At 51.1% G+C, this 15,730-nt stretch overlaps 1 protein-coding gene across 1 annotated transcript in view; it reads left to right on the plus strand.

Annotated features, from left to right (window-relative positions):
• Positions 1 to 7,052: 7,052 nt before the first annotated feature.
• LOC145340240 (voltage-gated inwardly rectifying potassium channel KCNH6-like) overlaps positions 7,053 to 15,730 on the plus strand; it is a gene marked incomplete at its 3' end in the record, with an annotated part of 43,291 nt that continues 34,613 nt past the window's right edge. The window contains exon 1 of the mRNA XM_080184686.1: positions 7,053 to 7,473. Coding sequence (XP_080040812.1) covers positions 7,053 to 7,473 — 421 coding nt within the window. The remainder of the gene's footprint in view (positions 7,474 to 15,730) is intronic.

Here is a 15,730-nt window from a genome sequence, read left to right on the forward strand (position 1 = left end):
TGTGTGGGGAGTGTGAGTGAGTGTGTGTGTGGGGAGTGTGAGTGAGTGTGTGTGGGGAGTGTGAGTGAGTGTGTGTGTGGGAGTGTGAGTGAGTGTGTGTGTGGGGAGTGTGAGTGAGTGTGTGTGTGGGGAGTCTGAGTGTGTGTGTGTGGGGAGTGTGACAGTGTGTGTGTGGGGAGTGTGAGAGTGTGTGTGTGGGGAGTTGTGAGTGAGTGTGTGTGTGGGGAATGTGAGTGAGTGTGTGTGTGGGGAGTGTGAGTGTGTGTGTGGGGGAGTGTGAGAGTGTGTGTGTGTGGGGAGTGTGAGTGAGTGTGTGTGTGGGGAGTGTGAGTGAGTGTGGGGAGTGTGAGTGTGTGTGGGGAGTGTGAGAGTGTGTGTGTGTGGGGAGTGTGAGTGAGTGTGGGGAGTGTGAGTGTGTGGGGAGTGTGAGAGTGTGTGTGTGTGGGGAGTGTGAGTGAGTGTGGGGAGTGTGAGTGTGTGTGGGGAGTGTGAGAGTGTGTGTGTGTGGGGAGTGTGAGAGTGTGTGTGTGTGGGGAGTGTGAGTGAGTGTGTGTGTGGGGAGTGTGAGTGAGTGTGGGGAGTGTGAGTGTGTGTGGGGAGTGTGAGAGTGTGTGTGTGTGGGGAGTGTGAGTGAGTGTGTGTGTTGGGAGTGTGAGTGAGTGTGGGGAGTGTGAGTGTGTGTGGGGAGTGTGAGAGTGTGTGTGTGTGGGGAGTGTGAGAGTGTGTGTGTGTGGGGAGTGTGAGTGAGTGTGTGTGTGGGGAGTGTGAGTGAGTGTGGGGAGTGTGAGAGTGTGTGTGTGTGGGGAGTGTGAGTGAGTGTGTGTGTGTGGGAGTGTGAGTGGGTGTGTGTGGGGAGTGTGAGTGGGTGTGTGTGTGGGAGTGTGAGTGTGTGTGTGCGGGGAGTGTGAGTGAGTGTGTGTGTGGGGAGTGTGAGTGAGTGTGTGTGTGGGGAGTGTGAGTGAGTGTGTGTGTGGGGAGTGTGAGTGTGTGTGGGGAGTGTGAGTGAGTGTGGGAGTGTGAGTGAGTGTGGGGAGTGTGAGTGTGTGTGGGGAGTGTGAGAGTGTGTGTGTGTGGGGAGTGTGAGTGAGTGTGTGTGTGGGGAGTGTGAGTGAGTGTGTGTGTGGGGGTGTGAGTGTGTGTGTGTGTGGGAGTGTGAGTGTGTGTGTGTGTGGGGAGTGTGAGTGGGTGTGTGTGTGGGGAGTGTGAGTGTGTGTGTGTGTGGGAGTTTGAGTGTGTGTGTGTGTGGGGAGTTTGAGTGGGTGTGTGTGTGGGGAGTGTGAGTGTGTGTGGGGAGTGTGAGTGAGTGTGTGTGTGGGGAGTGTGAGTGAGTGTGTGTGTGGGGAGTGTGAGTGAGTGTGTGTGTGGGGAGTGTGAGTGTGTGTGTGTGTGGGGAGTGTGAGTGTGGTGTGTGGGGAGTGTGAGTGTGTGTGGGGATTGTGAGTGAGTGTGTGTGTGGGGAGTGTGAGTGAGTGTGTGTGGAGTGTGAGAGTGTGTGTGGGGGAGTGTGAGAGTGTGTGTGTGTGGGGAGTGTGAGTGAGTGTGTGTGGGGGAGTGTGAGTGAGTGTGTGTGTGGGGAGTGTGAGTGAGTGTGTGTGTGGGGTGTGTGAGTGAGTGTGTGTGTGTGGGAGTGTGAGTGAGTGTGTGTCGGGAGTGTGAGAGTGTGTGTGGGAGTGTGAGAGTGTGTGTGTGGGGAGTGTGAGTGAGTGCGTGTGTGGGGAGTGCTGAGTGAGTGGTGTGTGGGGAGTGTGAGTGTGGGTGTGGGGAGTGTGAGTGAGTGTGTGTGTGGGGAGTGTGAGTGAGTGTGTGTGTGGGGGGTGTGGGTGAGTGCGTGTGTGGGGAGTGTGAGAGTGTGTGTGTGTGGGGAGTGTGAGAGTGTGTGTGTGGGGAGTGTGAGTGAGTGTGTGTGTGGGGAGTGTGAGTGAGTGTGTGTGTGGGGAGTGTGAGTGTGTGTGTGTGGGGAGGTGAGAGTGTGTGTGTGGGGAGTGTGAGTGAGTGTGTGTGGGGAGTGTGAGTGAGTGTGTGTGTGGGGAGTGTGAGAGTGCGTGTGTGGGGAGTGTGAGAGTGTGTGTGTGGGGAGTGTGAGAGTGTGTGTGTGGCGAGTGTGAGTGAGTGTGTGTGTGGGGAGTGTGAGTGAGTGTATGTGTGGGAGTGTGAGTGTGTGTGTGTGTGGGGAGTGTGAGTGAGTGTGTGTGTGGGAGTGTGAGTGTGTGTGTGGGGAGTGTGAGAGTGTGTGTGTGGGGAGTGTGAGTGAGTGTGTGTGTGGGGAGTGTGAGTGAGTGTGTGTGTGGGGAGTGTGAGTGTGTGTGTGTGGGGGAGTGTGAGTGAGTGTGTGGGGAGTGTGAGTGAGTGTGTGTGTGTGGGGAGTGTGAGTGAGTGTGTGTGTGTGGGGAGTGTGTGTGAGTGTGTGGGGAGTGTGAGTGAGTGTGTGTGTGGGGAGTGTGAGTGAGTGTGTGTGTGGGGAGTGTGAGTGAGTGTGTGTGTGGGGAGAGTGAGTGAGTGTGTGTGTGGGGAGTGTGAGTGTGTGTGTGTGGGGACTCTGAGTGTGTGTGTGTGTGTGGAGTGTGAGTGTGTGTGAGTGTGGGGAGTGTGAGTGCGTGTGTGTGTGGGGAGTGTGAGAGTGTGTGTGTGGGGAGTGTGAGAGTGTGTGTGTGGGGAGTGTGAGTGAGTGTGTGTGTGGGGAGTGTGAGTGAGTGTGTGTGTGGGGAGTGTGAGTGTGTGTGTGTGGGAGTGTGAGAGTGTGTGTGTGTGGGGAGTGTGAGTGAGTGTGTGTGTGGGGAGTGTGAGTGTGTGTGTGTGTGGGGAGTGTGAGTGAGTGTGTGTGTGGGGAGTGTGAGTGAGTGTGGGGGAGTGTGAGTGTGTGTGGGGAGTGTGAGAGTGGGTGTGTGTGGGGGAGTGAGTGAGTGTGGGGAGTGTGAGTGTGTGTGGGGAGTGTGAGAGTGTGTGTGTGTGGGGAGTGTGAGAGTGTGTGTGTGTGGGGAGTGTGAGTGAGTGTGGGGAGTGTGAGTGTGTGTGGGGAGTGTGAGAGTGTGTGTGTGTGGGGAGTGTGAGTGAGTGTGTGTGTGGGGAGTGTGAGTGAGTGTGGGGAGTGTGAGTGTGTGTGGGGAGTGTGAGAGTGTGTGTGTGTGGGGAGTGTGAGAGTGTGTGTGTGTGGGGAGTGTGAGTGAGTGTGTGTGTGGGGGAGTGTGAGTGAGTGTGGGGAGTGTGAGTGTGTGTGGGGAGTGTGAGAGTGTGTGTGTTTGGGGAGTGTGAGTGAGTGTGTGTGTGTGGGGAGTGTGAGTGGGTGTGGGGAGCGTGAGTGAGTGTGGGGAGTGTGAGTGTGTGTGGGGAGTGTGAGAGTGTGTGTGTGTGGGGAGTGTGAGTGGGTGTGTGTGTGGGGAGTGTGAGTGTGTGTGTGTGTGGGGAGTGTGAGTGTGTGTGTGTGTGGGGAGTGTGAGTGGGTGTGTGTGTGGGGAGTGTGAGTGTGTGTGTGTGTGGGGAGTGTGAGTGTGTGTGTGTGTGGGGAGTGTGAGTGGGTGTGTGTGTGGGGAGTGTGAGTGTGTGTGTGTGTGGGGAGTGTGAGTGGGTGTGTGTGTGGGGAGTGTGAGTGTGTGTGTGGGGAGTGTGAGTGGGTGTGTGTGTGGGAGTGTGAGTGTGTGTGTGGGAGTGTGAGTGAATGTGTGTGGGGGGAGTGTGAGTGTGTGTGTGTGTGGGGAGTGTGAGTGAGTGTGTGTGTGGGGAGTGTGAGTGAGTGTGTGTGTGGGGAGTGTGAGTGAGTGTGTGTGTGGGGAGTGTGAGTGAGTGTGTGTGTGGGGAGTGTGAGTGAGTGTGTGTGTGGGGAGTGTGAGTGAGTGTGTGTGTGGGGAGTGTGAGTGAGTGTGTGTGTGGGGAGTGTGAGTGAGTGTGTGTGTGGGGAGTGTGAGTGTGTGTGTGTGTGGGGAGTGTGAGTGAGTGTGTGTGTGTGTGGGGAGTGTGTGTGAGTGTGTGGGGAGTGTGAGTGAGTGTGTGTGTGGGGGAGTGTGAGAGTGTGTGTGTGGGGAGTGTGAGAGTGTGTGTGTGTGGGGAGTGTGAGTGAGTGTGTGTGTGGGGAGTGTGAGTGTGTGTGGGGAGTGTGAGTGAGTGTGTGTCGGGAGTGTGAGAGTGTGTGTGGGGAGTGTGAGAGTGTGTGTGTGTGGGGAGTGTGAGTGAGTGCGTGTGTGGGGAGTGTGAGTGAGTGCGTGTGTGGGGAGTGTGAGTGTGGGTGTGGGGAGTGTGAGTGAGTGTGTGTGTGGGGAGTGTGAGTGAGTGTGTGTGTGGGGAGTGTGAGTGAGTGTGTGTGTGGGGAGTGTGAGTGTGTGTGTGGGGAGTGTGAGTGAGTGTGTGTGTGGGGAGTGTGAGTGAGTGTGTGTGTGGGGAGTGTGAGTGTGTGCGTGTGTGGGGAGTGTGAGTGTGGGTGTGTGTGTGGGGAGTGTGAGTGTGTGTGTGTGTGTGTGGGGAGTGTGAGTGGGTGTGTGTGGGGAGTGTGAGTGTGTGTGTGTGCGGGGAGTGTGAGTGTGTGTGTGTGTGGGGAGTGTGAGTGTGGGTGTGTGTGTGGGGAGTGTGAGTGAGTGTGTGTGTGGGGAGTGTGAGGTGTGTGCGTGTGTGGGGAGTGTGAGTGTGTGTGTGTGTGGGGAGTGTGAGTGTGTGTGTGTGTGGGAGTGTGAGTGTGTGCGTGTGTGGGGAGTGTGAGTGTGGGTGTGTGTGTGGGGAGTGTGAGTGTGTGCGTGTGTGGGGAGTGTGAGTGTGTGCGTGTGTGGGGAGTGTGAGTGTGTGTGTGTGTGGGGGGTGTGAGTGTGTGCGTGTGTGGGGAGTGTGAGTGTGGGTGTGTGTGTGGGGAGTGTGAGTGTGTGTGTGTGTGGGGAGTGTGAGTGTGTGCGTGTGTGGGGAGTGTGAGTGTGGGTGTGTGTGTGGGGAGTGCGAGTGAGTGTGTGTGTGGGGAGTGTGAGTGTGTGCGTGTGTGGGGAGTGTGAGTGTGGGTGTGTGTGTGGGGAGTGTGAGTGTGTGTGTGTGTGGGGAGTGTGAGTGTGTGTGTGTGTGGGGAGTGTGAGTGTGTGTGTGGGGAGTGTGAGTGGGTGTGTGTGTTTGGGGAGTGTGAGGTGTGTGTGGGGAGTGTGAGTGGGTGTGTGTGTTTGGGGAGTGTGAGTGGGTGTGTGTGTGGGGAGTGTGAGTGAGTGTGTGTGTTTGGGGAGTGTGAGTGGGTGCGTGTGTGGGGAGTGTGAGTGAGTGTGTGTGTGGGGAGTGTGAGTGAGTGTGTGTGTTTGGGGAGTGTGAGTGGGTGTGTGTGTGGGGAGTGTGAGTGAGTGTGTGTGTTTGGGGAGTGTGAGTGAGTGTGTGTGTGGGGAGTGTGAGTGAGTGTGTGTGTGGGGAGTGTGAGTGAGTGTGTGTGTGGGGAGTGTGAGTGAGTGGGTGGGGAGTGTGAGTGGGTGTGTGTGTTTGGGGAGTGTGAGTGTGTGTGTGGGGAGTGTGAGTGGGTGTGTGTGTTTGGGGAGTGTGAGTGGGTGTGTGTGTGGGGAGTGTGAGTGAGTGTGTGTGTTTGGGGAGTGTGAGTGGGTGCGTGTGTGGGGAGTGTGAGTGAGTGTGTGTGTGGGGAGTGTGAGTGAGTGTGTGTGTTTGGGGAGTGTGAGTGGGTGCGTGTGTGGGGAGTGTGAGTGAGTGTGTGTGTTTGGGGAGTGTGAGTGGGTGTGTGTGTGTGGGGAGTGTGTGAGAGTGTGTGTGTGGGGAGTGTGAGTGAGTGTGTGTGTTTGGGGAGTGTGAGTGGGTGTGTGTGTGGGGAGTGTGAGTGAGTGTGTGTGTTTGGGGAGTGTGAGTGAGTGTGTGTGTGGGAGTGTGAGTGAGTGTGTGTGTGGGGAGTGTGAGTGAGTGTGTGTGTGGGGAGTGTGAGTGAGTGGGTGAGTGCGTGTGTGTTGTGGGGGAATGTGGAAGTGTGTGTGGGGACAGTGTGTGTGTCGGGAGTGTGAACGTGTGTGTGAGTGGGGGGGTGGGGGTTGGGAGTGTGTGTGTGTGTGTGAGTTGGGGGGGTGGGGGTTGGGAGTGTGTGTGTGTGTGTGTGAGTTGGGGGGGTGGGGGGTTGGGAGTGTGTGTGTGTGTGTGTGAGTTGGGGGGTGGGGGGTTGGGAGTGTGTGTGTGTGTGTGTGAGTTGGGGGGTGGGGGGTTGGGAGTGTGTGTGTGTGTGTGTGAGTTGGGGGGTGGGGGGTTGGGAGTGTGTGTGTGTGTGTGAGTGGGGGGGGTGGGGGTTTGGGAGTGTGTGTGTGTGTGTGAGTTGGGGGGGTGGGGGGTTGGGAGTGTGTGTGTGTGTGTGAGTTGGGGGGGGTGGGGGGTGGGAGTGTGTGTGTGTGTGTGTGAGTTGGGGGGGTGGGGGGTTGGGAGTGTGTGTGTGTGTGTGTGAGTTGGGGGGGTGGGGGGTTGGGAGTGTGTGTGTGTGTGTGTGAGTTGGGGGGTGGGGGGTTGGGAGTGTGTGTGTGTGTGTGAGTTGGGGGGGGTGGGGGGTTGGGAGTGTGTGTGTGTGTGTGAGAGTGGGGGGGTGGGGGGTTGGGAGTGTGTGTGTGTGTGTGAGTTGGGGGGGTGGGGGGTTGGGAGTGTGTGTGAGAGTGGGGGGGTGGGGGGGTTGGGAGTGTGTGTGTGTGTGTGAGTTGGGGGGGGTGGGGGGTTGGGAGTGTGTGTGTGTGTGAGTGGGGGGGTGGGGGTTGGGAGTGTGTGTGAGTGGGGGGGTGGGGTGAGTGAGTGAGAAACCTGAGTGTGGGGGTACCCACCCCCACCCCCTCACTGGGTTTGTCTCTCAGTCCCGCAGCCCCACCCGGTCAGTCAGGATTTTGACTCAGTGTTTTTTCCAACTCGAATGGCCAATGAGAACAATTCGGAAACGGATTTGGAACGAGAATAAACGTAATTCAAATGAAGTTAGGTGTTAAAAGGTAACTAATTCTGACACACTGGCCCTCCCCCCCCTCCCCAGCTCCCCCCCCCACACACACACACACACACACACGCACACACACACTGCTTCACACCCAGCACACTCTATCCATGCCCCCCCGCTCCCTACACACTCCCAGGACACAATGTCCTCACCAGCCCAGCAAACAGGACCTCCGCAGGCCAGTCACAAAAGGCCCAATTCGGGCTTGCTGCAACTTAGGTCCGGCCTGAGACCTCCTGAGCTCCGTTCAGTCCCTTCCCCTTGCCCGCCCCCTCTGCCTCCGGCCTTCTCCCCGCGCCCCCCCCCCCTCTTCCACCCACCTCAGTGTAAATTACAGTGGAGGCTGCCTCTTGCCTCCGAGCTCCAGCTGCAGGAAGCTGGCTGCCTTTGGCTTGTCCAGTCGCAGACTGGTTACTCCCTGGATTGGCTGCTGATTGGTTCACCAGAGAGCCCTCCGACGGCCAGAATTGCGTGCAAACGAAAACGGAACGTTTTGGAAAATCTCAGCAGCTTCGGCATCACCAAGCCGTCAGCGTGGAGGAAGGGTTTTCCAGTCTCGGAACGTTGGCTGTATTCTCTCTCCACGGGTGCTGTCAGACCTGCTGAGATTTTCCAGCATTTTCTGCTTCTCTTTTGGATTCCAGCACCTGCAGGATTTACCATGCGTAAGCCAGTCTGCCATTGGATGATCAGGTTCACAGTATTGTCCAAGATTACGTACGTACGTCTTCACCAGCTGAGTCCAGCAACATGGCGGCCACATCAGAGAACCTCATAGGCCACATCTGTCCCCCTGGGCGCGTGCAAACCTGCCCTAATATCTGGTTTAGGGTCTCTAAAAATTCATTTTACAGCAAAATATTGAAATTGCCCTCAAAAATTGTATCTTAAATCTCTGTACATTTCGATAAACGCTTTGGAGGTTTGAGCTTCTTGGAAGCCTGGATCTGGGCTAGTTATGATTAGAATTCTACAGTGCAGAAGGAAGCCATTCAGCCCATTGAGTCTGCACTATCTCACCCAGGTCCTATCCCCATAACCCCATGCGTTTACCCCAGCTAGTCCCCCTGACACTAAGGGGCAATTTAGCATGGCCAATCCACCTAACCCACACATCTTTGGAGGAAACCGGAGCACCCAGTGGAAACCCACGCAGACACAGGGAGAATGTGCAAACTCCACACAGACAATGACCCGAGCCGGGAATTGAACTTGGGTCCCTGGCGCTGTGACGGAGCAGTGCTGACCACTGTGCCACTGTTCCGTACATCTCTTGGTTATCTCTCCAGGGGTTTGGCAGCTCTCCAAGGATAGAGTTGGTCACTACACTTCAGTGTGAAGGCTATTGCAGTGGATGCGCACAGTGCAAAGCCCCAGCCTTCATCCTGTTTGTGTCAATGTGACAATTAGAAGCATTTCTTCCATCAGGTTATTATCCTCACTATGTTTGTTGTTCTGCTGATTTGTAAAATAAGAAGGAAAGGATTTTAGAATTGTTTCTTAAAGGAGACGACTTCAGGCATGGGGGACTGCGGCACAGAGACTCAGAGAACAGGAAAACAATTACACCCACTGGGTTTTATTTAATTATCATGATAGTTCAAAACAATGGTTGTGCAATACGATGTCTTCAGGTATAAGAGTATGGGCAGCAGGGTGGCACAGCGGTTAGCACTGTTGCCTCACAGCGCCAGGGATCTGGGTTTGATTCCCGGCTCGGGTCACTGTCTGTCTGGAGTTTGCGCATTCTCCCTGTGTCGGTGTGAGTTTCCTCTGGTTTTTCTCCCACAGTCCAAAGATGTGCGGGAAAGGTGGATTAGCCATGCTAAAATTGCCCCACAGTGTTAGGAGGGACTAGCTAGGGTAAATAAGGTTATGGGGATAGGGCCTGGATGGGATAGTAGTTGGTGCAGATGTGGATGGGCCAAATGGCCTCTTTCTGCACTGTAGGGATTGTATGATTTTATCACCAAGCTTCTGTTTACATTGAAGAGAGACAAGGGGAAAGTGGGACGTAAACAGCCTGAGGGAATATTTAATTTTGAATATTTTTAAATTTAGTTGGGAGGGGCCCAAAGCCGAACTGCGAATGAAGCCAAAAAGACAACAGAAAAGGCCGATACTGAAACAAGAACCAATCTCCCAGTCTCTGAGTGGATCAGGAAGCAAGCTTGTGGCGTGCTGCGTACTCATCATCCAGATACTTCCTAAAGGATGCTGAGAATCATAGAATCCTACAGTGCAGGAAGAGGCCATTCAGCCCATCAAGCCTACACAGACAATCCCACCCAGATTCTCCCCCCATTAACCGCGTGTATCTGCCCTGCTAGTCTATGGTGCTTCAAATGTAATTGGGTTCCTGCATAGAGTATGGCTCCTCTATTGGTGTTACCTAGAGTTGGCAGAGAGCTGATTAAGCAAACCATTTGGATTAACCTGTAATTTGGTTTAAAATATTACAGCTGGATAACTCAGAATTGCCAGTAAGCATAATAAGCCCCTGAGGTTACACTTGAGTTTCTGCCCTCTTGCCTTGATAGGACACAATGAGCAGAGAAGACATTATCGCAGCTGTTTCTGTTCCTTGGTGGATCTGTGATACCCAGAGCAAGTTGAGCAGGTTTTGCGGGTGGGTTTCGCTTGTGGTGAAGAGCCTGCCCGTGGTTGTGCAGTGCTGTCAGATGGAAGGAATAGTATCAAACCTGGCTTAACAAGGCACCAGGAAGATGGCACCTCCGCCTGTGCATCACTCTGCCTGTGCATCACTCTGCCTGTGCATCACTCTGCCTGTGCATCACTCTGCCTGTGCATCACTCTGCCTGTGCATCACTCTGCCTGTGCATCACTCCGCCTGTGCATCACTCCGCCTGTACCACACTCCACCTGTGCATCACTCCGCCTGTACCACAGTCCACCTGTGCATCACTCCACCTGTGCATCACTCTGCCTGTGCATCACTCCGCCTGTACCACACTCCGCCTGTACCACACTCCGCCTGTACCACACTCCACCTGTACCACACTCCACCTGTGCATCACTCTGCCTGTGCATCACTCCGCCTGTACCACACTCCACCTGTACCACACTCCACCTGTGCAATCACTCCGCCTGTACCACACTCCACCTGTACCACACTCCGCCCGCACATCACTCCACCCGCGCATCTCTCCACCCGCGCAACACTCCGTGTGTGCATCTCTCCACCTGTACCACACTCCGCCCTCGCATCACTTCCCCAGTCCTGCAATGGGTGTGTCAGGCTGCAGTTTATTTTTATTTCGTTTTTCGTAAGATGTGGGCACGGCTACCTAAGCCAGCATTTATTACCCGCTCCCTAATTGCCCGCGAGATGGTGGTGGTGAGCTGCCTTCTTGAAGCGCTACAGTCCCTGAGGTGTAGGTACACCCACAGTGCTGTTAGGAAGGGAGTTCCAGGATTCTGATCCAGTAACAGTGAAGGAACGATGAGATGTTTCTGAATCAGGATGGGCCTTGTGGCCCTAGGAGGGACTACTGGGTGTTTGAAGAGGGCATTCAGGTCAAGCATGTTGTGTAAAAGAGAATTGATGATCGAGCACACTGGCCAGGTTAGGGCTGGTTCCATAAGTGAAAACCCAACTAAATATGCTGACAACAAAATATCTCTAACTTTCAGTGTTGACATCTTCACTGAAGATTCTGAAGAATTCGATGAGGTAAAAGCTATGGTTCCTGCACCCACATTGAGATAGAATAACAGCCACTGCGGTGCTAATTATCCACTTAACATTTCCTCAGAAGCTGTACTTAAGTTGTTGCAATGGAATCTAAAGCCCTGTCATCTTTCATTATTTATATAATAAATTTGACATTGTGCTACCAATTTCTTGTGCGTATCTCCTACTGTATAATTAACTTGTTTGTGGATTAATTTGACTGTAAGTGTTGGCCTGATTGAACTTATGTTAATGAGTTCCAGTCTGCAGTTATTACATCCTTGTGTTGAGCAATGTCACCCACTCCCTTACGAGTTTGAACAGTTTACTTTCATTGGGTTTGACACTTACCTGGTTCAATGAGAGCTGAAACTAGGTGTATCATAGTTACGCTCCATTGCAACCTTTTTTTGTGTTCGTACATGGGTGTTACTGGCTGGCCAGCATTTATTGCCCATCCCTAGTTGCCTAAGGGCAGTTGAGAGTCAACCACATTGCTGTGACTCTTGAGTCACATGTAGGCCAGACCGGGTAAGGAAGGCAGATTTCCTTCCCTAAAGGACATTAGTGAACCAGATGGGTTTTTCCGACAATCGACTATGGTTTCAGGTCGTCAGTAAATTCTTAATTCTATATATTATGTGTTTGATTCAAATTCCACCATCTGCTGTGGTGGGATTTGAAACTGAGTTCCCAGAACATTTGGTGAGTTTGTGGATTAATAATCTAGCGATGATACCACTAGGCTGCGCTAAATAATCATGTCTTTCACAAATGTGCATCTTCAGCCCCTCCTAGTCAAACTGAGAAACACTCGGTGAGACAAAGCTTAGTATGAGTTTCTAACATGCTTTGCCTCACATCGTGTGACAACACAGGGTCAACCTTTACAAATGACAGCCAGATCCAGAAGCCCCATCTCCATTTGCAACAGGTCCTGTTTTTGCCAGTAGGGGAACAGGGGTGGGATGTGACTGATGCGTGATGGAAATACAAACTCAGCAGCACCATGTGAACTCAGTGCTGCGTTCATACAGACCCCATTTCTACTAATGCAAGGATTTTAACCCACAGCCTGTGAGTGATGAGTTTTGAGAATGGGTGTAAATGCCCATTAAGGGTGGGTAAGATCTGGTGAGCTATCAAGCTGTCAAATTATTTAAATAGTTTTTTTTAATAAACCAGCTTGCCTGGGTCTGTGAGATGAAAAAAGAATCTGTGCTAGTTGTATTCAATAATTGCTTTTTGACATACTCTAAGTGATATAACATTATTGCTGCTTAAATCTTTTCCACAGCTATTGTACTCACAATTGATGAAGGTGGAGTGGTCTGTAATCACACATTTTGATTTACAGATCACTAGGCTATTAAAGGATTAGCTGTCTTTGTCAGTATTAAAATTTGTTTTTAGAAGTGATGAAGTGCTTGAGGGGATTTAAATGTATTGAATGGGTTTTATGAATGAGAGTTTTTATATACAGCGAAGTTTGTAATGAATATTCAGAAATCTATTTTACTTCCTCTCAACATGGCTCCTGATGTCTGCCCATAGTGGGTACTAGATGAGTTGACATGGAGGGTGTAAGGACAAAGTGTAGTAGGTGAGGAGGAATAAGTTGACATCTGAGCGATAAGAGGCATTGAGGTGAGTGGGGGATATGGGTTAGAACCATGTATGAGCATGGGGAGTTGGTGGGTGGGGCGAGAGGATACGAGGGGAGATGCTTTGAGGGCCTAATATTTAACAGAACAACAATGACAAAGACCAGAGTGTTTCAGTTAATCACATTGGCAGGATTTTCCCATCCCACTGCAGTGAACGGAGACCAAATTCTCCAGCTCCGCTGCAGTGGGAGGGTGGCCTGAATGGCCAGTGAGATCGCGCCCAAAGTCTTAGACAACTGAGGTTGGCCTTTTAATCAACCCACATTGGGATTCATCCCAACCTGTCACTGTGTCCAGGGTGGTGGGCCAAGCTCCATCCTGCAACCCTGTACCTCCATCAGAATGAAGATACTGCTACTTGGGGCACTTATTCCGGAGACAGATGTGGAAAGCCAGGAGATTTCCAGACCAATGGCACATTACGCCTTTCTGATCATTTGCGGAAACCCAGGCTTCAAGTGGTAGGGAGTGTGATTCTGTAAGTTGGCTGTTTACAGTGAATTCATATTGACGTGTTGGGAGAGAGCCTGAAGTGTAATTTATCATCATCAACATCTCACCTTGTGCTTCAAACATGCTGCTTAAATTAGTCTGAACATTGTTGTGAAATTCCCCAGGCAAGCATAGCTGAGAGCAACAACCTTCTTGGCTGGAATCCCTGCAGCGCGGAAAGAGGCCATCCAGCCCATCGAGTCGATACTGACTCTCTGAAAGAGCATCCGAGCCAGGCCCTCCCCTCTGCCCTGTCCCCATACCATGGCCAACCCACCTAACCTCTTAGAACTGTGGGAGGAAACAAGAGCTCTCGGAGGAAGACATGGGAGAACAGACCACACAGACAGTCACCCAGATACGTGGATCATTAAAGTATCATGAACAGATATAGAGAATAGTCCAAATGATGAATGGAATGTTGACCTTTCTAACTCAAGGACAGGAATGAAAGGGGGAATAGAAGTCATGCTTGAAAGTTAGATCACCCTTGGAGTTACAGTTCAGGGCATTATGCCTAGAAAGGATATATTGGAAGATATTTTGGAAGGAGTGCAGAGTAGGTTTGTCATACCGAAACCGAGTGCTGGATATCAGTGTTGGGCTCAGGAACCAGGTGTTGGACTACTTTCCAACTTCTGAAATCCTGAACCCTCAGCTCCACCGCAGCCACCATATTTCTGTCTCTTAGCAATGTGGATGGACAAGGTTTGGTTTTCCTGAAGCCAAGACAGGTTTGGAGTTCAGGTGCTGAGGCAGGCGGGATAGAAGGCCCATTTTGATTGGCTTGGACATTGGGCTCTCCAACATTATTCTTAAGTCCCCTCACCCACCCTCCTGCCCCTTCCGTGTCCCTTCATATTTCCTCCCGACCCAATCAGTGTGCTCACCCAACCATGCCTTGCCCATAGATACTCACCCAATTCCCACCACGTATAGTCCTCAGGAGCCATGTAATATAATGGGAAGTCTTTGAAATCTAACACTCTATTAGATCTGTCACTCAAAAATACAGTAAGAAGTCTCACAACACCAGGTCAAATTCCAACAATTTATTTGGTGGCAAACATCACTAGCTTTTGGAGCACTGCTCCTTTGTCAGGTGATGAAGGGTCTCGCCCGACAAAGGAGCAGCGAGTGCTCAGAGAGACAGATAATCCTTTAATGATATCTGAAAACTAACAATCAAACAGTCTACTCTGTTGAGATAATTGGCTTTTGAAACAAAGCCAAGCATTCACAATGGACTCAGCAATCAAAACAAAGTTTTGCAATTTCAGGTATTGGAATCTATTGAAACTGCAAATACAGATGGCTAGTTTTTTTCTAATCTATACCAGATTCCTAGTCAATTAAAGCAGGTGGCTTTTTTTTCCTGTGGAAGCTACAGACATTCTACTTTACATTTTGATTGGATTATTTATTGTCACATGTATTTGTATACAGTGAAAAGTATTGTTTCTTGCACACTATACAAACAAAGCATACTGTTCATTGGGAAGGAAACAAGAGAGTGCAGAATGTAGTGCCACAGTCATAGTTAGGGTATAGAGAAAGATCAGCTTAATGCAAGGTAGGTGCATTCAAGTCTGGCAGCAGGAAAGAAATTGTTTTTGAGTTGGTTGGTACATGACCTCAGACTTTTGTATCTTTTTCCCAACGGAAGAAGGTGGAAGAGAGTATGTCTAGGGTGCGTGGGGTTCTTAATTATGCTTAATTATCCTTAATTATATATTTAACAGATATTTATCATTCAGATGATGACACTAAAGTATCCAAGCACTATTTACTTCAGTTTTGAATACATGATTGCACTTTTTCTATTGAAAAAGTACTCTAATGCATTCGCCACATACATAATGCTGACCAATATAATGATCAGGACAGAGCCCTATTATCAATCAGATGCAAAAATACATATAACTTATAATACAGTGGTTAATAATAATACTTGAAGTTATCAAACATCTAACACTCAGCTGTCAAAATGTTCCCAACTCTTCAGCAGGCTTCAAACAAACTCTCAAACAAAATGAGCTTTCTGAAGCCTTTTAACCCCCAGCCAAACTATTGAAGATACAGAAGGGAGACTTGGGCTGTCAATGACAACCCCAATGTCAGAGAATGTGTGTGTAAGGCTGTGAGTCACTCCTAACCCAGACATCTTCCCACCTCGGGTAAAATCACCTACGCCAATTTTCATATGGAAAATTTGAATTTGTTGAGAAACCAAGATTTTGCAATTCCCAAACCCATTCCCAACTCTGGAAGGACATAAAGTTGAATAAACTAGGATTGTTTTCACTGGAAAGAGAGAGGCTGAGGGGAGACCTGATAGAGGTCTACAAAAGCCATTGAAAGGGTGCAGAGGAGATTTACAAGGATGTTGCCTGGATTGGGTGGCATGCCTTATGAGGATAGGTGAGAGAGCTCGATCTTTTCCCCTTAGAGAGATAGAGGATGAGAGGGGACCTGATAGAGGTGTATAAGATGATGAGAGATATTGATTGAGTGGATAGTCAGAGGCTATTTCCCAGGGCTGAAATGGGTTGCCACAAGAGGACACAGGTTTAAGGTGCTGGGGCGTAGGTACAGAGGAGATGTCAGGGGTAAGTTTTTCACTCAGAGGGTGGTGAGTGAGTGGAATCGGCTGCCGTTGGTGGTGGTGGAGGCAAATTCGTTGAGGTCTTTTAAGAGACTTCTGGATGAGTACATGGGATTTAATAGGATTGACGGTTATAGGTAAGCCTAGAAGGTGGAGATAAGATTGGCGCAACTTGTGGGCCAAAGGGTCTATTTGTGCTGTAGTTTTTCTATGATTCTAAAATTGAGAGGCATCCACAGGGTGGATAGTCAGAGGCTTTTTCCCAGGGTGGAAGTATCAATTGCAAGGGGGGGGGACAAGTTCAAGGTGAGAGGGGGTAAGTTTAAAGGAGGAGTGCAGGGAGAGTTTTTTATACAGAGTGG

This window comes from Carcharhinus amblyrhynchos, unplaced genomic scaffold (genome assembly GCF_965287045.1).
Source record: "Carcharhinus amblyrhynchos unplaced genomic scaffold, sCarAmb.v2.hapA scaffold_866, whole genome shotgun sequence".
NCBI lineage: Eukaryota > Metazoa > Chordata > Chondrichthyes > Carcharhiniformes > Carcharhinidae > Carcharhinus > Carcharhinus amblyrhynchos.